Consider the following 23,935-nt stretch of genomic DNA (forward strand, 5'->3'; position numbering starts at 1 on the left):
TGAAACCATATAAGCAATTATACAAGGTTTTGAAGTCATCCTCTTTTTATCTATCATCTATCTATCTATCTATCTATCTATCTATCTATCTATCTATATAATAGTAACACCTGCTAAAATATCTTTCTCTGATTTTAATTTTTTCGAATCACTCTGTTTTTCTCCTCTTCTTTTCATGTACTGAAGGCGGCACAGCTGATGTAAACAACCTATATAATAGTTTAGACGCAATGGGGATCAAGCTCACGGAAAAGGAACTTGAGCTGATAAAGGATCTTCCAAGTGAGCATTATGGAAAGCACTACAGCTTTAACAAAAGCTTGAGCTTGAAGGATTACTTACGACTATTTCTAAAGTTTAAATTCTTTGTTATCCAAAAGACACTCTGATAGCTTTCAGAAGAACCCAGTATAAAACAAACTGGCTCTTCAATTTTTTTCCTTTAAAAACCTTAATCTTTTTTTAATATATCCAGGGGTGGGAAGAGGTGCTTGTGAGAAGTGGAACAAATTTGTTGTCTAATTTTGAAAAATTAGGATCTGCAAGCTGTTTTTTCTCACAGACCCATATATCACTAACATCAAGCCAGAGTATGACCTAATTTGCTCAGCCATTTCTATTCATGATATTGGATGCTTTCCCTCTCTTTCTCTCAAGCAAGTCATAGAACAATATGTATACTATTATTTTTTAAACAAATCAATTTAATAATACATATTAATAAAGCATACTATTTATCCAAAGTGTAAAATCAATGGTATTTGATATAATCACATAGTTGTACATTCATCACATCAATCATTATTAAAGCATTTTCATTATTTCAATAATAATAACCAAAAAACAGACAAACAAACAAGAAAACTCCTTACCTCTCAATCACTCTGTATCCCCTGCTGTACATAGCTGCTATTTTTTTTGTGTGGCTATTCTTGCACAATTATTAATATTTTTTATTAAGCAGTTTTATTGAGATATCTTCATATACCATATGATCTATCCAAAATGTACAATCAATGGCTTGTTAAGCTGTTAAAAAGTCCTTTATTGTAAAATTGCAAAATAAATAGAAAAATAGAGTGAAAGTATTATGAATTTTAAGAGAGTGCAAGGCCAGGTTAGATTTAATATAATCAATTATAAAAAATAGATAACATAGCAGCAATGTAAATAATTCAAATATAATAGAAATTAATTATAACATAAGTCTAATTTTTATTTTACAGCTCTAACTATTGGACATCATAATCTCTAAGAATGAAATAAATTATTGGTTTAGTTATTTAGTTTCCATTTAGGCCATAATTCTTTCTAGATAATCAAATTCCTATTTGGGAATTCTTCACATCTTATTGGAATGAACTATAGCAGATAACAATTTGCCAGTTCCTACTTTTATGAAGCAGATAAATTCAAAATCTTGTCCAACAGTAGTCATGTTAAATCATTATTGGTCCAGAGAGGTTATTTTAATTAAAGAGTATGAATAAGAAAGGTTAAGAAAAATGAAGTATCCAAACAATCTGTTCTCCAGTCCTCCTCAATTAAAAGCAAGTGTTTATTTTGTATGAAAAAAATTACAGAATACTGATCACAGGAACTATTTGTCAGTTGCACTGAGTAATTATTGTTCATATTACTATAGTGTTGTTGTTATTTTACATTTATCTGGTCTACTCCAGCTCCTTTTTGCTTACTATTTGCATGAAATACCTTTTTGCAGTCTTTCATTTTTAACCTGGTTATGTCCTTACATCTGAGGTCGGTCTCTTGTAGACAACATATAGATGGCTCATATTTTTTTTATCCATTCTCTCAGTCTATGTTTTTTGATTGGGGAATTCAATGCAATAATATTCAGTGTTATTACTGTACTGGCATTACTTATTTTATCCATTTGTCATTCAGCTCTCTGTTGTCATATCGTTCTATCATCTGTCTTCTCGTCCTTTAGTTTACCCTTCCTAATAATCTTCATTCCTAAACTCTTCTCCATATCTCTCACCTTTGTTTTTTCCTGTCAGGCTGCAGCACCTCCTTTAGTATCTCTTGCAAGTCTGGTCTTGACAATTTTGCCAGACACAGAATTCTTGGCTGGCGGTTTTTCTCTCAGTCCAGTAAATACATCATACCACTTTTGTTTCTCCTCCATGGTTTCTGATGAGAGGTCAGCACTTAATCTTACTGAATTTCCCTTGTATGTGATGCTTTTCTTTTTTCTTGCTGCTTTCAGAATCCTCTCTTTATCTCTGATATTTGACATCCTTTATAGTAGTTGTCTTGGAGTAGGTCTATTTGGATTTATTCTGTTTGGGGTGCATTGTCCTTCTTGGATACTAATATTTATGTCCTTCATAAGGGTTGGGAAGTTTTCGATCATTATTTCCTCAAATATCCTTTCTGCCCCTTTTCCATTCTCTTCTCCTTCTGGGATACTTATAATGGAAATGTTTGTGTGTTTCACATTGTCATTCAGTTCCCTGAGACTGTTCCATTTATTCCATTCTCTTTCCTTTCTGTTCTCCTGTCTTTTCCAGTTCAGTTGTTCTGTCTTCCAAATCACTAATTTGTCTTCAAGCATTTCAAATCTGCTTTTACATGCTGTAGCAATTTGATATAGTTTATGAATTCCAAAAATGGATACTTGGATTATGTTTGTAAACTGGTCTGTCTGAAGTTTCACTTTTACTTAATGAAATTATGATTAGGGCTTTGATTGGGCCATGTCAGTAGGGCATTGAGTCCCCGCCTGTTGGAGGGTGAGGACTCACAGATAAAAGACATGGCAAAAGACAGAGTTGGGAGTTTTGAGCTGGAGCCCAGGAAGTAAGCACACAGAGGAGCAGAGCAGCTGAACCCAGAGAGAATCGAGCCTGGAGAGAGACAGACAGAAACAGTCACCTGATAGTCTACAGCTGACCTTGTGGAGAAAACAGAGGAGCTGAACCTGGAGAGAAATGAGCCCCAGAAAGAGAGGAATCCAGGAAGCCTGAACCCTGGCAAATATCAGCAGCCATATTGCTCCAACACATGGCGATAGACTTTGGTGAGGGAAGTAACTTATGTTTTATGGCCTGGCTAACTGTAAGGTACTACCCCAAATAAATACCCTTTATAAAAGTCAAGAAATTTCTGGTATTTTGTATCAGCACCCCTTTGGGTGACTAACACATGGCTGTAATATATTTTTTGTGCATTTTTAAAATTTCTTTAATTTCATTCTAATGTATTTTTATTCTCATCCATTGTGTCTTTCATTCCCATAAGGTCTGTTACTTTTCATTGCAGGCTTTCAAATTGTTCTTCATTCTCTCCCAGTGTCTTCTTAATATCCTTTATTTCTTTAGTCATATTTTCTTTAAATTCTTTGAAGTGATTTAGGAGAGTTGTGTGATTATCAATGATTGATTGTATTTTTCTTTATTTTTTTAATATTACATTCAAAAATTATGAGGTCCCCATATACCCCCCACCCCCTCACCCTACTCCCCCCCCATAACAACAATCTCCTCAATCATCATGAGACATTAATTGCGTTTGGTGAATACATCTCTGAGCACCACTGCACCTCATGGTCAATGGTCCACATCACAGCCCACACTCTCCCACAGTCCACCAAGTGGGCCATGGGAGGACATACAATGTCCAGTAACTATCCCTGAAGCACCACTCAGGACAACTCCAAGTCCCGAAAGTGCCCCCACATCTCATCTCTTCCTCCCATTCCCTATCTCCAGCAGCCACCGTGGCCACTTTCTCCACACCAATGCCACAAAATCTTCGATTACTAATCACAATAGTTCATGAATAGAATATCAGTAAGTCCACTCTAATCCATACTCTATTCCTCCATCCTGTGAACCTTGGAATGGTTGTGTCCACTCCACATCTATATCAAGAGGGGGCTTTGATTCTACATGGATGCTGGGTGCAATCCTCCTGCTTTCAGTTGTAGGCACTCTTGGCTCCCTGATGTGGTGGTTGACCTTCTTCAATTCCATGTTAGCTGAGTGGGGTAAGTCCAATAAACCAGAGTGTAGGAGCTGAAGTCTGTTGAGGCTCAGGGCCTGGCTATCACATGGTCAGTCCAGAGATTCAGGTCCCCTGGGTATATATTAAACCCCAGCACCAACTACAGTTCTGGTAAAGTAACAGGAGAGGCTTGTGAACAAAGATCACATCTGAGTCCAGCTCCATCACACAGAAACACAAACTCCAAAGTAGGGCCAACTGACATGGCACTAAACTCCATCTGCCATGACTGTAGAACCTGTGGATCTCTGTAGCCCTCAGAAGAACCAATACCTGGGGTGTATCTACTTTATCTGTCTCTGGGACTCTGCTGAGGTGTGCATGAGGGCAACCCCGCTGATAACCTCCCAGCTCTTTTTGGAGACTCATAGCCATATAAACTCATTTGTCCTTTCCATTTCCCCCTTTGATTCAGGTCAAAAAGCATTTTTAACTCCTGGAATTATATGTAGATTGAGATATTCTGCTGGTCCGAGTTGACCCTTATATTCAAGGTCATTTTCTAGTTACATCGTCCTTTCCATTTCCCCCTTTGATTCAGGTCAAAAAGCATTTTTAACTCCTGGAATTATATGTAGATTGAGATATTCTGCTGGTCCGAGTTGACCCTTTTATTCAAGGTCATTTTCTAGTTACATCATCAGCTGGTACTGGGTAGTAATCCCTCAGTGTCAGGAAGGCTCATCCCCGGGAGTCATGTCCCACGCTGGGGGGAAGGCAACGCATTTACATGCTGAGTTTGGCTTCGAGACTGGCCACATTTGAGCAACACAGAGGCTCTCAGGAGGAAATTCTTAGGCACCCTGTAGCTCTAGGCCTTGTTCTTATTTCAGGTGCACAGGTTCACAAGCATAGTCATTAGTATCAAGGGCTCATTGTTCGACCTTCATTCTTTTTCGGTCTTTGCCATTGCACTTGGGGGATTGTTGCTATTCCTTTAGGGACTGTGATAGAGCTCCCCTGGCTAGGAACTCAGCACTCCCTCAGTTGTTGTTTTTAATTGTACCTACTATGAGAATATCCAAACATTTTTATGTACCCTGGATATATGCCCTGTAGAACTCCCTGCCAACCATGTGTCCCCTGTCAATAACATCCCACACCAGTATTCCTCCCCTGCCTCTCTGTGATCCAAAACTTGAAAAGTGAAGCCCAATATATTGCCAGGTTCCATTAATAGTAAAATGGAATATAGTGATGAGTTTAAAGGTTAGATATAGAATACATATTAACTTGGAAAAATTAAGGTAAAAATAAATTAGGGTATCAAAAAATTTTTAAATGCAAAAGCTTTGTTTTTGATGTTTTGCCTTCCATCACTGCAATAAGTGTTGCCCTGTATGCAAATTGGCAAGGCAACTACTTCCATCTTTTCCTCAGTGTCTATGTCCTATCTTTTTCTTTTATTTTTTTTTAATTATTAAGCTTATCTTTGCAAAAGTTTTAGATCACAGTAATTCATATATATAATATACAGTACTCCCACATATCCAACATAAAACCTTTTCCCTTCCACAGCAATAATCTTTTTACATGTTCATACCATATTTACTGAAACTGATGTACAGATATTGAGACAATAGCTTTCAAACAAGGTAACATTTGTATTTACATTGTTGAGGCACAGCGTCAGGCAACAGTCTGGCTTGCCTCTCTGGCCAGCTCTGGCGCGAAGTAGGTACCGCTTTCGCTAGGGTAAGGGTGGCTGGTACGGGCGCTCCGCCCTCGGCCTGGTACGGGTGTCACCGCCCTCGGCCCGCCCTTCGGCCCTCCCACCGCACGTCATCTCATGCCCCCCCCTGCTTGCCGAGCCGACCGCCTGACCTTATAAGGGCATTCAGCCCGCCCGGACCAATAGGGAGTCGGGGCCAGCAACAGCCCTCCCCGCGCCGGCCTGCAGCGCCTCAGCTCCCATACCATAGATAGGCAAAAACCCCATGCTCACCAATCAGCTCTCACCCCGCACTAGCCCCACCCCCGTTCCCTCGGGCTTATATTGTCAAACACTTCCTCAATAAATCGGATCTGCGCCATCAGCCAGTCTCCGTGGTCTGTCTCCTCTGGCCGGGCCGCGTCATCCTCGCCTCCTGCGACCCCACGAAGCCCTGCAGAGGCTTCACATTGTGGTTCACATTCTAGACTACACAATTTTCTAAATCTTTAGCTATCCTATATTTTACATCATGACTTACATTCCAGCCTATCAGCCCCCATATATTTTTGGTGCAACTTCACATGTCCCACATCCATCCCTGCGTACTCCTGTGGAACACTTTCATTGCCCACACAGTTACATTGGTTCCATCTATTAAATACCTCCCTCCCCCCCCTCCCAGGGCCCACAGTGACAATCAATCCTCACTGCCTGTTCATGGATACCCGCATCAGTGCTGAGGGCTTGACATGTTCAACTGCCCTAATGCACTGGGAGCCACCATTTCTCTTGAGAGATACAATTCCCTCTATTTGAGAGCATCAGTCCTCCCCAGGATATGGGTATAACTTCACTCTCATTATATGGGTCTCTATTCAATGATATAACCCACTATGGCAAAATGAGCATTCACATATTCCCAGGAGCCTGTCCTGCATCAGATTATCCCTTTAAGCATCTTAAACAGGTAACCTTCCTTATTATATTTTTGGAAAAGTTTTCTCAGCATTATACCCTCAGCCAAATACCTGGCAATCTCATAAGTTCGTATGTTGCCCCACCCTCCCCCCAATTTCTTGGACAATATTACCCATCCTCCCATCCCTAGTCCCCCTCAAGCCTGCAAACCCCACCCAAAGGTAACCCCATGCCCCCATTTTATCCCTTCTTTGTACAAATACTTACCTCCAGCTTATTATAGATTTCACCCATGTAGGTGTCAGCTTACATCTTTCCTCTACCCCCCAATTTCCTGTAAGCCTATCATCTAGTCTCTAGCTCTCTGAGGCAGCTTGGTTTACTTATTTCATGTCATTGAGGTCATGTAGTCTTTGTCCTTCAATGCCTGGGTTGCTTCACTCAACATAGGTTCTCAAGATTTATCCATGTTATCACGTGTGTTTGTAGTGTATTTGTTCTTAAAGCCTAGTAGTATTCCATTGTGTGTATATACCACATTTTATTGATCCATTCATCTGTTGATGGGCATTTGGGTTGACTCCAACTTTTGGCAATAGTGAACAATGCTGCTGTGAACATTGATGTGCATATATCGGTTTGTGTCCTTGTTTTCAGTTCTACTGGGTATATACCCAGCAGTGGAATTGCTGGGTCATATGGCAAATCTATGGCTAGTTTTTTTTGAGAAAATGCCAAACTGTCCTCCAGAATGGTTGGATCCTTCTGCATTCCCACCAGCAGTGGATGAGTGTTCCCATTCCTCCACATCCTCTCCAGCATTTGTAGTCTTCTGTTTTTTCATAGTTGCCAATCTTATGGGAGTAAGATGGTATCTCATTGAAGTTTTGATTTGCATTACCCTGATAGCTAGAGATTTTGAGCATTTTTTCATGTGCTTTTTAGCCATTCTTATTTCTTCTTTGGAGAAGTGTCTGTTTAAATCTTTTTCCCATTTTTTAAATGGGTTGTTTATCTTTTTATTTTCAAGATATAGGAGTTCTTTATATATGCATGTTATAAGTCTCCTATCCGATATATGGTTACCAAATATTTTCTCCCATTGTATAGGCTCTCTTTTCACTTTCTTGACAGACCCCTTTGAGGTGAAGAAGGCTTTAATTTTGAGGAAGTCCCAGTTATCTATTTGTTCTTTTGCTGCTCATGCTTTTGGTGTGAAGTTCATGAAGCCATGTCCTATTACAGGATCTTGTAGATGCTTCCCTACACTGCTTTCCAAAGTCTTTATGGTCTTGGCTCTTATACTTAGGTCTTTGATCCATCTTGAGTTGATTTTTGTATAAGGTGTGAGATGGTAATCCTCTTTAATTCTTTTACATATGGATATCCAGTTCTCCAGGCACCATTTGTTGAATAGGCCATTCTCTCCCAGTTGAGAGGGTTTGGTGGCTTTATCAAATATTATATGACTATATATATGAGGATCTATATCAGAACTCTCAGTTCGGTTCCATTGGTCTGTGTGTCTCTCCTTGTGCCAATACCATGCTGTTTTCACTACTGTAGCTTTGTAGTATGTTTTGAAGTCAGGTAGTGTGATTCCTCCAATTTCGTTTTTCTTTTTCAATATGTCTTTGGCTATTCAGGGCCTCTTTCCTTTCCAAATAAATTTCATAGCTAGTTTTTCTAGTTCCTTAAAAAATGCTGTGTTGATTTTTATTGGGATTGCATTGAATGTGTAGATCAGTTTTGGTAGGATAGACATCTTAATAATATTTAGTCTTCCTGTCCATGAACAGGGAATATTCTTCCATTTATTTATGTCTTCTTTGATTTCCTTGAACAGTCTTGTATAGTTCTCTGTGTATAAGTTTTTTGCATCTTTAGTTAAAATTATTCATAGGTATTTGATTTTTTTATTTACTATTGTTAATGGTATTTGTTCCTTGATTTCCTCCTGAGCTTGCTCATTGTTGGTGTACAGAAATGCTACTGATTTTTGCGCATTGATCTTATAACCTGCGACTTTCCTAAACTCACTTATGAGTTCTAGAAGCTTTGTTGTAGACCTCTCAGGGTTTTCTATGTATAGGATCATGTCATCTGCAAATAATGAAATTTTGACTTCTTCCTTTCCAATTTGAATGCCTTTTATATCTGGTTCTTGCCTCAGTGCTCGAGCAAGTACTTCTAAGACAATGTTAAATAGAAGGGGAGACAGTGGGCATCCTTGTCTTGTTCCTGTCTTTAGAGGGAAGGATTTTAGGATTTCTCCATTGTAAACGATGTTGGCTGTAGGTTTTTCATATATGTGCTTTATCATGTTCAAAAAATTTCCTTGTATTCCGATCTTTTGGAGTGTTTTTATCAAGAAAGGGTGCTGTATTTTGTCAAATGCTTTTTCTGCATCTATAGAATCATGTGATTTTTTCCCTTCAATCTGTTTATATGGTGTATTACATTGATTGATTTTCTTATGTCGAACCCTCCTTGCATAATCAGAATGAATCCCACTTGGTCATGGTGTGTAATTCGTTTAATGTGTTGTTGAATAGTTAGCAAGTATTTTGTTGAAGATTTTTGCGTCTAGGTTCATTAGAGAAATTGGTCTGTAATTTTCCTTTCTTGTGGCGTCTTTGTTTGACTTTGGTACTAGGTTAATGTTGGCATCATAGAATGAGTTAGGCAATGTTCCTTCTGTTGTGATTTTTTGGAAGAGTTTCAACAGGATTGGTGTTAGTTCTTTCTGGAATGTTTTGTAGAATTCACCTGTGAAGCTGTCTGACCCTGGGCTCTTTTTAGTTGGGAGGTTTTTAATGACTGATTCTATCTCTTTACTTTTGATTGGTTTGTTGAGATCATCAATTTCTTCTTTCGTCAATATAGGCTGCTTTATGTGTTTCTAGGAATTTGTCCATTTCCTCTGAATTGTCATTTTTGTTGGAATATAGTTTTTCAAAGTATCCTCTTATGATACTCTTTATTTCTGTGGGGTCAGTGGTGATATCTCCTTTCTCATTTCTTATTTTGTGTATTTGCATCTTCTCTCTTTTTTCCTTTGTTAGTCTAGCTAAGGGTTTATCAATTTTATTGATCTTCTCAAAGAACCAGCTCTTGGTTTTGTTTATCTTTTCAAGTGCTTTCTTATTTTCTATTTCATTTAGCTCTGCTCTTATCTTTGTTATTTCCTTCCTTCTTCTTCCTGTTGGATTACTTTGTTGTTTTTTTACTAATTCCTCCAGATGTGCAGTTAGTTCAATTTTTGCTCTTTCTTCTTTTTTGATGTATGAATTTATGGCTATAGATTTCCCTCTCAGAACTGCCTTTGCTGCATCCCATAAGTTTTGGTATGTTGTGTTATCATTTTCATTAGTTTCATGGTAGTTATTAATTTCTTTTGAGATTTCCTCTTTGACCCACTGTTTTTCTAAGAGTGTGCTGTTTAACTTCCATATCTTGGTGTGAAATCTGGCCCTCTGGCCCTTGCAGGTTTCTAACTTCACTCCACTGTGGTCAGAGATATTATTTTGTATGATTTCGATCTTTCTGAATTCATTGAGCCTTTCTTTGTGGCCTAACATATGGTCTATCTTGAGGAATGATCCATGTGCACTTGAGAAAAATGTATATCCTGCTGTATTTGGGTGTAATGATCTGTATATGTCTATTAGATCCAGCTTCTCTAATATACTGTTCAAAGTTTTTGTTTCTTTATTGGTTCTCTTTTGAGATGTTCTGTCCAAAGTTGATAGTGGTGTATTAAAGTCTCCCACTATAATTGTAGAGGCATCTATTCTTTCACTTAGTTTTTCCAGTGTTTGCCTCATGTATTTGGAGGTGCTCTTGTTAGGAGCATAAATATTTATGATTGTTCATTCTTCTTGAAAGATTATCCCTCTCACTAATATGTAGTATCTTCTTTGTCTCTCAAAATTGTTTCACATTTAAAGTCTATTTTGTCTGATATTAATATAGCTACTCCTGCCTTTTTTTGGTTATTGTTTGCTTGTAAGATTGTTTTCCAGCCATTCACTTTCAACCTGCATGAATCCCTGGGTCCAAGATGTGTTTCTTATAGACAGCATATAGATGGCTCATATTTCCTTATCCAGTCTCCCAGTCTGAATCTTTTGACAGGTGAGTTTAATCCATTGACATTCTGTGTTATTACTTTCAAGGAATTATTTATTTTAGCCATATTTTGTTTGGACTTGTGTTTGTTATATTTTGTTTGTTTTTTTCCTTCGTTTTTTGTCTTTTTTGTTGCTCTTACACTCTCCTCCAACTCTGCCTGTCCTGTTTTTTCCTTTCTTCCTGTAGAACTCCCTTTAGAATTTCTTGAAGGGGAGGTTTCTTGTTGGCATACTCTTTCAGTTTCTGTTTATCTGTGAATATTTTGAACTCTCCATCATTTTTGAATGCTAGTTTAGCTGGGTAGAGTATTCTTGGTTGGAAATTTTTTTCTTTTAGTACCTTAACTATATCATACCACTGTCTTCTTGCCTCCATGGTTTCAGATGAGAAATCAGCACTTAATCTAATGGAGCCTCCCTTGTACATGATGGTTCTCTTTTCTCTTGCTGCTTTTAGAATTTTCTCTTTGTCTTGAGCATTGGATAATTTGACAAGTATATGTCTTGGGGTGGGCCTGTTGGGATTTATGGTGTTTGGAGTGCATTGTGCTTCCTGGACATGTACATCCATCTCTCTCAGTAGATTTGGGAAGTTTTCAGCCATTATTTCCTCCAAAACCCCTTCTGTCCCCTTTCCATTCTCTTCTTCTTCTGGGATGCCTATAATATGTATGTTTGTGCGTTTTGCATTGTCATTCAAGTCCCTAAGTCCTAGCTGGATTTTTTCTGTCTTTTTATTGATCAGTTTCACTATCTGTTTGATTTCAGTTGTACTGTCTTCCACGTTGCTAATTCTGTCCTCTGCCTCTTCTAATCTGCTGCTATTTGCTGAGAGTGTATTTTTTTATTTCTTGAACTGTGGTGTTCATCACCATCATATCTGTTATCTTTTTGCGTATGTCTGCAATTTCCTCTCCAAGTATTTTCTTCATATTGTTAATCTCTTCCTTTACTTCATTAAGTTGGTCTCTAATATACGTTTCGAGATCTTTAATTACTTGTCTGATGTTCTGCTCCCCTTCCTGGTTTTTAGTTTGTTCATTGGATTCAGCCATGTTTTCCTGATTGTTGGTTTGGTTTGTAGTTTTTTGTTGCTGCCTGGTCATCATTTTATCTTGATGGGTTTAATCAGTTCCTTAGCTTCCTTGTCTAGTCTTGGGGATTAATTAGTTGTTTGTGTATAAGTGTTATGTCTTCTCTTTTTCACTTTGTTCTTCTTACTCTATTTTCTTGTTGCTGGCTAAGTTCACTTCGAAGGAAGATATTAGGGCCAGGGACAGCAAAATGAGTAAGAAAAGAAAATGTATAAAGTAGTATTGGTAATAAATGGTAACAGAGCAACAATGTGAGTTCTGGAAGAATAGATATTAGACTCATGTAAGTTGGGTAGAGTTATAGCAGTAAGTAGAGTACTATGAGACAGTGAACTGAATATGGGGAGGAATATAGTATGAATTAAAAAGCCAGTGTTTTCATGAGAGAGGGAAAGAGAAAATAAAGGCAATAATATCAAGAGTGGATAAAAGATAGAAAACAGAACAAAGGTATTAGAATTTAAAAGTCAGACAATTTGGGGGCCAAAGAAAGGGAGGTGGAATGTAAGAGAAACAGTAGATGATGGGGGATAGAAAGATGTGGGGGAAAGGGTGTAGGTGGCCAAAATCAATACACACAAAAAAAAGGAAATGGAGGATGAGGAAACACAGCAAGTGTGAAGCGATCCCTGCAGCACCTATATATAAAGAAAATAAAATAAAATAAGAAGAAAAAGAGAAAAAATGAAAAAAAGAGAGAAGAGAAAAAGGGGGTGGTCAAAGACAAGGGGAGGAAACAAGCAAGAAAAAGAAAAAGAGAAAAAAGACTAAATAAATGAAAATGGGCCTTTGGGGGATGAAACAGGAGAAAAGACCAGGAGACAATGCAATATTAGCAACCAAGACAAAAACAAAAACAAAAAAACAAAACAAAACAAAAACAACACAAATGCCGAGGGCTAGGGTAATCAAAGACCTCAGATGGACCTCAGGCGTGGTGGATTCAGGGATAGGAAGTCTGTGATATTACAGACTTAAGGTGTGTGAGTCTCTGGAGTGTGGGTCACCAGGGTTTAGGGGACACAGACCTGGGAACCACACATCCGGTAAACAGGGGTCCTGGGAGCACCGCAGCACAACACAGCCTTCAGGGATCCCAGCAGCTGGGTGCCAGCCCTAGGGGGAGGGGTCCCACCTACAACCTCTGACCTCCGTGTCAGAAACCCAAAATTCCACATCTCACAAGAATCTCTTCTGTCACTGTCTCACGAAATCGACATCCAGACACCTCCTGCCCTACAAGCCCCCGAAACAGCCCACTCAGTGTTTGGGAGCACTGCTGCACAACAACGATTTCAGGGACTGCCGTGGACAGGCTGCCAGCCCTAGGGGGAGGGGTTCCACCTACAACTTCTGACCTCCGTGTCAGAAACCGAAAGTTACTCCTCTTGCAAGAATCTCTTCTGTCACTGTCTCACCAAATCGACATCCAGACACTTCCTGCCCTGCAAGCCCTGAAACAGCCCGCTCAGGGCTTGGGAACACCCCACACAACAAAGATCCCAGGGATGGCTGCAGCCCGGATGGCAGCCCTAGGGGGAAGAGCTCCACCCAGAACCTCTGACCTCGGTGTCAGAAACCCAAGATTCCTCCTCTCGCAAGAATCTCCTCTGTCACTGTCTCACCAAATTGACTTCCAGACACCTCCCACCCTGCAAGCCCCCAAAACAGCCCACTCAAGGCTTGGGAACTCCCCACACAACAAAGATCCCAGGGATCCCTGCAGCCTGGTCACCAGCCTTGTGGCAAGGGGCTCCACCCAGAACCTCTGACCTCCATGTCAGAAACCCAAAATTCCACTTCTCGCAAGAATCTCCTCCATCACTGTCTCACCAAATCGACTTCCAGACACGTCCCGCCCTGCAAGCTCCCAAAACAGCCCGCTCAAGGCTTGGGAACTCCCCAGGACAGCAAAGCCTTCAGGAATTGCAGCCGCCAGGCTGCCAGCCCCAGGGAGAAGGGTCCTGCCCACAGCCCCAGTCTCCATGAAAGAGACCCAAAATTCCAGCTCTTGCAAAACTCTCCTCTGTCACCGTCCCACTAAATCAACATCCAGACACCACCTGCCTGCAAGCACCTGAAATAGCCCAGTCCAGCAGGACTCCAGCCCTACTCAGTCACTTCTTTGCAGGAGAGATTATGAGGTGCACTCACTCAGACACCATCTTGCCCCACCTCCCATGATTGTCTTAAATCCTGTATCTCTTCAGGATATTTGGTTTGTCCTTTTGGCTGGGCCATCTCTTCCTTTTTCCTAGTATGACTTGTAATTTTTTGTTGATGTCTAGGCATCTGAATAGGTTGGTGAATTTACTCTGATGGCTAATTTCTCTCTCTGTTTTTTTTTTCCCACAGTTCTTTGTTATTTCATTCAACTTATTCTCAGTCTTTAAAATTGCCCAGCTTAAGTTTTCAAAATCAGGCCAGGGACTCACTAGTAGGGTGCAAATTTTCTCCCAGGGGCCCGATACAGAAAGTGTGAACAGTTTTTGCGCATTCAATTTCAAGGCTGACCAGCAGATAGCACTAGTAAACACACTTTTCCACAGAGATGTTTTCATCTTGGCTGTCCTGTGTTCCCGTGTTGACTCTCCAAATCAAAGATTCAAAGCAGGCTCTGCTGGCCAAATTCACTGAAGAAAAGCACCTGACCTCCCCTCCCTTTTCCCTTGAAAGAGCTGACAGGGAGGAAGATGTCTGTTCCTGGCTAAGTCAGCTGCTGTGAGCCAGGAGTTATAACCCAGCTTAATATCCTAGGGATGGGGAAGGGGAGCCCTTCCCAGCTGCCACAGGGGCTTGGTAACTCACATTTGTCATTTCTTCGCTTCTCTGTCCCTTGACCTCCTAGTAGTTTTATACCACTATCCTGGTCTGCTGACCCCAAAAGCAGGTCCCTCAGACAGCTTTGGCTCTTTCTTCATTGTTTTATTGAGAGCATTCAGCTTTGCCTGTTAGTCCATCACCATCTTCCCACAGTCCTCACTAGTATTTTTTTTAAGCTATATAGAATACTTTGATCAACTTGAAAGTCTAGAAGTATGTACAACAAATTATTAGTAGTAATAAAGGTAAGGAAAGGTAAAAAGAAGGATGATTTATTTCTTCTTTATATGCTTGTATTTTAAAATGTATTATAGAAAGTAGATTTTAAATTATAATATTTTAAAACTCTCTCTTGTTTTTTATTTAAGATGGATTCAAATAACATGATGAAATTGTTGGACTTTAGCTGAGTTTTTGTCCACCATTTAGATACAGGGGGATCACTAAACTGATTGCTTATGTCCTAATCCAATATTCCTCCCTACATAACCCTAGTCCCACTGCATCAATATGTGACAATAGAGGATAACAATCTTTACAAAGACTGAGAAAGATACAAGATTTCACAAAGTAAGTTAAGTAAACAGCTGAAAAACAGCTCAAATCACACACAAAAAGCCTCTAACAAACGTGGACCTGACAGAGTAAGACCACTTAATAATTGAAAAAGAAAAAGTCTACCCAAATGATGAAAAGATAGGCCGTTCAGGGAAGCAGATGTGGCTCAACTGATAGAGCATCCACCTACCATATAGGAAGTTCAGGGTTCGAACCCAGGGCCTCCTAGCCCATGTGGTGAGCTGGCCCATACACAGTGCTGTCGCGTGCAAGGAGTGCCATGCCACACAAGGGTGTCCCCCACATAGAGGAGCCCCATGCACAAAAAAGTACAGCCCACCTAGGAGTAGAGCCACATACATGGAGAGCTGATAAGCAGCAAGATGATACAACAAAAAAGAGACACAGATTCCTGGTGCCACCAAGAATGCAAACAGACACAGAAGAACACACAGTGAATGGATACAAGAGAGCAGACGACAGGGTGGGGGGTGGGGGGAAGGGAGAGAAATAAAATAAATTTTCTGAAAAAAATACATAGGAAAGAATATGATTTAAAAAAAAAAAGATAGGCCATTCAAAATAAAATGATTTGGATTTCAAAGAATTTAGCAGAACCCTGGAGAAAAGTCAAACATTTTTGCAAAAGTGACTTTTTATATATCTTATTTCAAAGTTCTAAAGGTTGTTTTAGTGTGTGATAAATAATTTTGTCAGAAATTCACACCCCAACACACTTTTGAAAGTCAGCACTTGATTCATTGTTTGTTATAAGAATTATGAAATAACTATTATTATGATTTTCTTAAATATAAACTTATTTTCATAATTTACAGTTTTATTATTCAATCAAATCTTATCAAATTGTTTTTCTATATTATTTACTAGGAAATCTTGGTCCTCATTTTAAGTGGATTTATTTTCAGTGGTCATCTTTTAGAAGCAATAAATCTTAGATAAAGAGGACCTCCTGTCCCACATATATCTTCTTTTTTGAGACTGTTATTGTTTCCCTCTGATTATACTTTGTTTTACAGCCTATGAAAAAGTTGATCTGAAAAACCTGATGGATAAAGTAAAAGCTGTTCCAGGTGAGCAGGAAGCAACCAAATATATATGACTTTAATTCTTTAAACTAAAATTTTACATTTTTCCTGTTACTTTTTAATTCCTTTTTAAATTCTGCTATTTTATAATGAAATAATTATAGTTCAATTTCTTAGATTTGATTTTTGTTTATCAATGTTTTAGGAAAAAGAACATAGTGCCATGTTTTGCCCTATAATTTCACTTCTTCCATATTAATCAAATATATTTGCTAAAAACCTATGCTAAAATATATGTTAATGCAATAAAGAGGGACTAAACTTTTATTACCTGCGGATAATCTCCTTCACTAGAGAATTTTAAAAATCCATTACCATGTACTGTGCTATTTTTTTCTATTTTATTACTAGAGTTCATGAAATAAACACTTTCATTTTCTGCCATAATTATAGTCAGGCAAGACTCATGTGACATTATTGTACATTGAGTGGTTGGGGCTAATAATGAAACAATAATAGGAGATTTTTATTATTGCTTAGAATAATTAGGTATTTCTTTCAAGTCTGATGTGTTACCATATTTCTTTTTGAAGGAGGAGAGGTTGATGTCAGTGACGTGGAAACTGTTCTAGAAAACATGGGCATAGAGCTCACAGATAAAGAACTCTCAGAATTGATGAATAATCTGCCAGTTGATAGTGAGTATTTCAAATAAAAATGTAGTCTTCCAGGAGTGGATGTGGCTCAAGCCATTGAGCACCCACCTCCCACATGAGAGGTCCCAGTTAGTTCCTGGTTCCTGCTGAAATAACAAAAACAAAAACAACAAGCAAAACAAACCGAAAAACTAACTCAGGGAGGCTGATGTGGCTCAGTGGTTGAGCACTGGTTCAATCCCCAACCCTGATACCACAAAAAATAAAATAAAATAAATGTAGCCTTCTGGGAAGGATTATTCTTTAATTATGAAAGCTTCTAAAATTATCTCTGATGGCTTGCCAAAAATAACCTTATGACCTATGTTACATATTTTTAATGATCCTATTTTATCTTAAAAGATTATTTGTGCTGTTAAATTTTTAGCCTGATGGTCATGGCCGATGGGGTTAACTACCAGGGCAGATGGCCCCTCTTTGGAAATGGTGTTTATGTGTGATGAATCTGGACTCAGATGGGATCTCCCTTCATAAGACTTTCATGCTAATGTGCTGGAGGTGCAGTTAATGTTGGGGTTTAAGATATATTTAGGGGATTTGAATCTCTGGACTGACAATGTGATAGCCAGGTCCTGAGCCTCAACAGACTCCAGCACCTACAATCTGATTTATTGGACTTACCACACTCAGCTAAGATGGAGTTGAAGAAGGACAATCACCACACCATTGAGCCTAGAGTGATTACAACTGAAAATGGGAGGATTGCATCCAGCATCCATGTGGAATCTGAGCCTCCTCTTGACATAGAGGTGCAATGGACACAACCAATCCAATGTCCACATAGAAGAGGTGGCATTGGATTGGGAAAAGTGGACATGGTGGACGATGGGTATGGGGAAAGGCAGGAAGAGATGAGAGGTGGAGGCGTCTTTGGGACATGGAGCTGCCCTGGATGGTGCCTCAGAGGTAATCACCGGACATTGTAAATCCTCACAGGGCCCACTGGATGGAATGGAGGAGAGTATGGGCCATGATGTGGACCATTGTCTATGAGGTGCAGAGGTGCCCAAAGATGTACTTACCAAATCCAATGGATGTGTCATGATGATGGGAACGAGTGTTGTTGGGGGGGGGAGAGGGGGGGTGGGGGGGTGGGGTTGAATGGGACCTCACATATATATATTTTTTTAATGTAATATTATTACAAAGTCAATAAAAATAAATAAATAAAATATCACAGGTAAAGGAGCTAAACAAAAAAAAAAAAATTTTTAGCCTGAGAATCAACAGTTGTGTCACCATGAATCCTATCATCAGGATTCAGTTATGTCTTTTATTACTTTGATTCTACTCAGAAATCTAAAATTTGACTTAGTATAAATGAGAAAAAGAAAAGGGAATGATCTAGTAGAGGAAAATGGAAATAACACAAAAGAAAAGAAAAAGATATGTTTCGGCATGGTAGAATTCCAATATTAATTACCTGTATTACAAAAGTTAAAACTTTTCCCACTCTGTGTAATTTTATTTCTCAATAAATCAGAAAAAATTTAAGGCAATTCATAAAGTATCTAAAATTGATGATTTTGTATTTGCCCCACCTCCTTCTCTTTGCTATGAACAGAGCTTTTTCTTACAGATGAAAAGGTCTATCAGAAAAGGTTAATGGGTGGCATAAAGTTTCTTAAAGGTGAGTGAGAAGCTTAATAAAGTACAGATGAATCCGAGATCCTTATGTTTGATATTTATACTATTTCCTTGCAATTAAATTGTGAATTCTGCCACCTAATGCTTAAATTTCTACACAGTTTTTTTTTGTTTTGTTTTGTTTTTTATTGACTTTGTAATAATATTACATCAAAAATATATATGTGAGGTCCCATTCAACCCCACTCCCCCCACCCCCCCCTCTCCCCCCCAAAACACTCATTTCCATCATCATGACACATCCATTGGATTTGGTAAGTACATCTTTGGGCACCTCTGCACCTCATAGTCAATGGTCCACATCATGGCCCATACTCTCCTCCATTCCATCCAGTGGGCCCAGTGAGGATTTACAATGTCCGGTGATTGCCTCTGAAGCACCATCCAGGGCAGCTCCATTCTACACAGTTTTGATTCATAAATAGATCAGCCTGTATTTTAGGGGAGCATGTCTTATTGTTACATCTTAGAAAGAATTCCCATGCTCTGTTGGGATTTTTCAAACTTTGACAGGAAGAAATGATTGGAGGGCTGCAGAGCAAGAAGTAAAGAGAAAATTAGTAAATTTTCAGTGAATTTATTCAGCATCAGAGACTATTAAGCTGATATTCAGGAAATTAAAATTAGCTAGAAAGGCTCCAAGAAAGGAGAGGGACCTAAGATAAGATATGGGCAAGACATAGGCCATGAAGGGAGATCAGGTCCAGGAAGCATTCCCATCCTTCCTCATTACAACCTTCATGATATCTGCCATATCCACACAACATCTGTACTGTACTGTTAATATTTTTATTTAAATTGGCTCACTTTTTAACTTAAATAAAATGCTTTTAAAGGAAATCTGAATGGAAAATCAGCAGCTCTTAACATAACTAGAGTTAACTATAAAAATAAACACAATGAAAACAAAACAAAATTTTTTTTATTCCATTGAATTTAGTATCACCATTGCTGTAATTGTCTTTTAATTTATTCAATCACCTTCAAATTTTTACACTGCGTATGCCTATCAAGATTAAGGTTAAAACAACAAGCTCTAATTCTAACTCCATTATTGACTTTCTTTGTACTCTTGTAAAGATTTCATTGGGCTTTAGTCTTTCGATGAAAATGATAACCATAGTCATCAGGAATTGAGGGTTCCCCCATATTGTGGGCACATTAACTTTTGCTTATATATATATATCTTTCTTTTCATAAGGAGGGAAGATTGATGCCAGTAAAATGGATAAAGTTTTGGGAAACATGGGCATGAATCTCACTGAAAAGGAGCTTGAAGATCTAGTACAAAATCTGCCAGTTGATGGTAAGTATTTTAGATATCACTGAGCTGTGCAGAAAAACATAATCATGAATTCTAACTTGTAAGAATTATTAAAAATGCTATTTGGCATCAAGAAGGCATTTTTTAAAACTTAGAGGAAACACTCAGCTCTAAAGGAAGAACACATCCTGTCTCTTCCTGTTTTCATGCACAAATTTAGAAAGGATTTCAAGATCTCTCTTTCTACTTTATACTCCCACTTTCCTTATTCTCCTTATAGTATGGGAAGAATTGATAGGTATTGTTCAAATTCTATTCCATCTCTTTGGCCACATTTGATAATGGGTGGCATCAATATTTGTAAAAAGGTCACTCAAATGGTTAAAATTATGTGTCAAATTGACTATACTACAGTGTCCACTGTTTGATAAAACCCTACCTAAATGTTGCTATGAAGGTATTTTGTAGATGTTGAGTAGCATCTATGATCAGTTGATTTTAAGTAAAGGACATTGCCTTAAGTAATGTGGGTGGGCCTCATCTAATCAGTTAAAGACCTTAATAGCAACAATCAGGTTTTCAAGAGAAGAAATTCTGCATAAGACTACCACATCAATTCCTGTCTAAATTTTTAGCCTGTCAGTATCCCCTACAGATTTTGGCCTCAGGACTGCAACATCAACTCTTGCCAGAATTTCCAGCCTGCTGGCCTGCCCTACAAATTTCAAACTTGCCAGCCCCCATAACTGTGTGAGCCAATTCCTTAAAATAACCCTTCTCCCTCCCTCCCACTCTCTGGATAGAGTCGATAGAGGTAGATAGGTAGAGGATGGATGGATAGATAGATAGATAGATAGATAGATAGATAGATAGATAGATAGATAGATAGATAGATAGATTAGATAGATACTGTGTTAGTTTTGTTTCTCTGGAGAACCCTAACTAATATGCCTCCCAATTGTGGACAACTTAAACCAGCTCCTCTCTAAATCTCTAACTGTATGAGGGAAAGATGTTCTCTCCTTTTCCATTTCCCTTGATGCTGGCATGTGTGCATTGTATCAACCTTTTTTCAAACAACATTTGTAAAAGTTGACCCAGTTTTTGGGTTTGGGAGTAATGAAATGGACTATACCCATAATCCACTTCAGCCTGAATCTTTTTAATCCCTACTGGATTATATTTAAATGTATACTATATGAAGTTTGGGTTGGGAGCAAAAGTTCCCACTTCTCCAAAAAAGAAAAAAAATTGCCAGTCATTTCCTGGGACTGTATTTCTTTTGGGGATTAGGGGTAAGAAGGGATTTATTATAAACAGAATTCCTGGAGCTCTTGGCCAAATGTCATCTTAACTCCTTATTTTTTTTAATTTTTTATTGTTTTTTTCTAAGATACATAGATCACAAAAAATGTTACATTAAAAAATATGAGGTTCCCATATATCCCCCACCTCCTCTCCCCACTCCTCTCACATCAATAACTTCTTTCATCATTGTGACACATTCATTGCATTTGGTGAATACATTTGGAGCACTGCTGCACTACATGGATTATAGTTTGCATTGTAGTTTACACTCTCTCCAAGGCCATTCCGTGGGTTATGGCAGGATATATAATGTTCAGCATCTGTCCCTGCAATATCATTTAGGACAACTCCAAGTCCTGAAAATGCTCCCACATTACATCTCTTCTTCCCTCTCCCTGCCCTCAGCAATTGCCATGGCCACTTTCTCCACATCAATGCCATAGTTTCTTCTATTACTAGTCACAATAATTCTATAGTAAAATACCAGTAAGTCCAGTCCACTCTAATCCATATTTCATTCCTCCATCCTGTGGACCCTGGGATGGTGATGTCCACTCCACCTCTAAATCGAGAGGGGGCTTAAATTCCACATGGTTGATGGATGTGATTCTCCTGCTTGCAGTTGTAGGCACTCTTGGTTCCCTGGAGTGGTGGTTGACCATCTTAACCTCCCTGTTAGCTGACCTGGGTAAGTCCAACAAATCGGACAGTAGGAGTTGCAACTCTGCTGAGGTTCAGGGCCCAGCTGGCACATGGCCAGTCCAAAGATTCAAGTCTCCTGAGTATACACCAACCCCAGCACTAACCACAGGTTCAGTAAAAGTGACAGAAGAGGCATGTGCAGATAGGTCACATCTGAGTCCAACTCCATCACACTCAAGAACATAAATTACAAAGTAAGGCCCACTAACAAGGCACTGAACTCCAGAGCCATCTGCCATGACCGTAGAACCTGTGTGTCTCTGTAGCCCTCAGGAACACCAGTACCTGGGCTTGTATCTGCTTTGGCCATTTCTGGGATCCTGCTGAGGCATACGTAAGTGCAACCCCTCTGATTAACTCCTGACTATTTTTTGAAGATTCTTAGCCATATAAACTCATTTGTCTTTACCATTTCCCCCTTTTATTCAAGGTCTTTTTCTAGTTGCATCACCAGTTAGTGATTGGTAGTAATCTCTCGGCACCAGAAAGGCTCATCTGTGGGAGTCATGTCCCATGCTGGGGGGAAGGTAATGCATTTACATGCTGTTTGCTTAGACAGTGGCCACATTTCAGCAACATGGAGGCTCTCAGGAGGTAACTCTTAGGCACCCGGCAACTCTAGGCCTAGTTGAAATTTCAGACACACAGGCTCATAAGTATCAAGTCACATAGTCATCAGTATCAAGGGCTTATCCTTGGACCATCCTTCTTCACTGGTCTTTGCCCTTGAACTTGGGGATTGTTGCTGTTCCATTGGGGAATGTGACAGAGCTTCCCTGGCTAGGAACTCAGCACTCCTTCAGTTGTTGTCTGTAACTGTAACTACTATGAAAATACCCAATGAATATCTGATTATTGCTGGGAAGGGAGAAAAGGGTTTGATGTTGGATATATGGGAGTCCCCTATATTGTATATGTGACTTCATTGGGATCTAAAACATTTTTGAAGAGAAAATTAAAAATTAAAAAAATATATATGTAGACAATGAGGAAGAAATGAAAGAAATTGTCTTGCCACTGTACATACAGGGCAACACCTATTACAGTGATGAAACACAAAATATAAAAAAGTTTTATGATATTTTTCATTTTTTAATACCCCAATTTATTTTTACTTTATTTTAGTCTTTCTAAATTAGTATGTATTCTATTTCTAATCTTCAAACCTATCATTACTATTTCATTTTCCTATTAATTGAATTTGGCAATGTAACAGGCTTCGTTTTTTAAGAAGTATTGGACCACAGAGGGTTTCAACTATGGCAGGGCAGGAACACTGGTGTGGGGTGTTATTGATGGGGGACACATGGTTGTGAGGAGTTATCCAGGGCATGTATAAAATTTTCAAGTCCTTATTAATAGCACCTAGGTCTTGCCCTGATTTGTAAGTATTTTTAATAATCTCACATAAGAAGTTTATTCCACTGTTACTAAGAATTGACAAATGAGTTACCAGGGCCACCAATAGACAGGAGAATAGACAAGGAGAGGAAAATTAAGTTGGCAAGGTTGTAGGTTTAGGAAAAGGGGCTGGAGGAATTTAATGAAAAAAAAGCAAATTAGTGGGAGAGTGAAAAAAAAAGAGACATGTCTGTGGTGGATAATAATTGGAATGTCACAATTATCTGATAAGAATGTGACTTTTACCTTCACCCATTCAAAAAAAAAAGTTTGAAATCAGAAACTTTTTGTAAAGATAATGGCTGTAATGTATACATATACTTTTGCTTTATGCATATTCAAGCTATTTTAGGTGCATACAAATTCAGATTTTTATATCTTACTTTTGAATTGATCCTTTTATCATTATGCAATGTCCCTCTTTACCTCCAATAGTATTTCTTGCCTTGAAGAATACTTTTCTCATATTACCAGCTTTACTAGTTTTTTTTGTGCCGTTTGCGTGACTTTTTTTTTCCATTATTTTCAGTCTATGTCCATATATTTAAAGGATGCATCTTGTAAACAACATATGTTAGACTTTGTTTTTTTATTGTCTGATAATCTTTACCTTTTAATTGGAGTATTTAGCATATTTAA

At 38.7% G+C, this 23,935-nt stretch overlaps 1 protein-coding gene across 1 annotated transcript in view; it reads left to right on the plus strand.

The window, feature by feature from the left end:
- Window positions 1–230: 230 nt before the first annotated feature.
- Window positions 231–23,935, plus strand: part of LOC131275138 (uncharacterized) — a 36,049-nt gene continuing 12,344 nt past the window's right edge. Inside the window, exons 1-4 of the mRNA XM_071210910.1 lie at window positions 231–282; window positions 16,250–16,303; window positions 16,852–16,956; window positions 19,823–19,927. Of these exons, the coding sequence (XP_071067011.1) occupies window positions 231–282; window positions 16,250–16,303; window positions 16,852–16,956; window positions 19,823–19,927 (316 nt within the window). The remainder of the gene's footprint in view (window positions 283–16,249; window positions 16,304–16,851; window positions 16,957–19,822; window positions 19,928–23,935) is intronic.

This window comes from Dasypus novemcinctus, chromosome 21 (assembly GCF_030445035.2).
Source record: "Dasypus novemcinctus isolate mDasNov1 chromosome 21, mDasNov1.1.hap2, whole genome shotgun sequence".
NCBI lineage: Eukaryota > Metazoa > Chordata > Mammalia > Cingulata > Dasypodidae > Dasypus > Dasypus novemcinctus.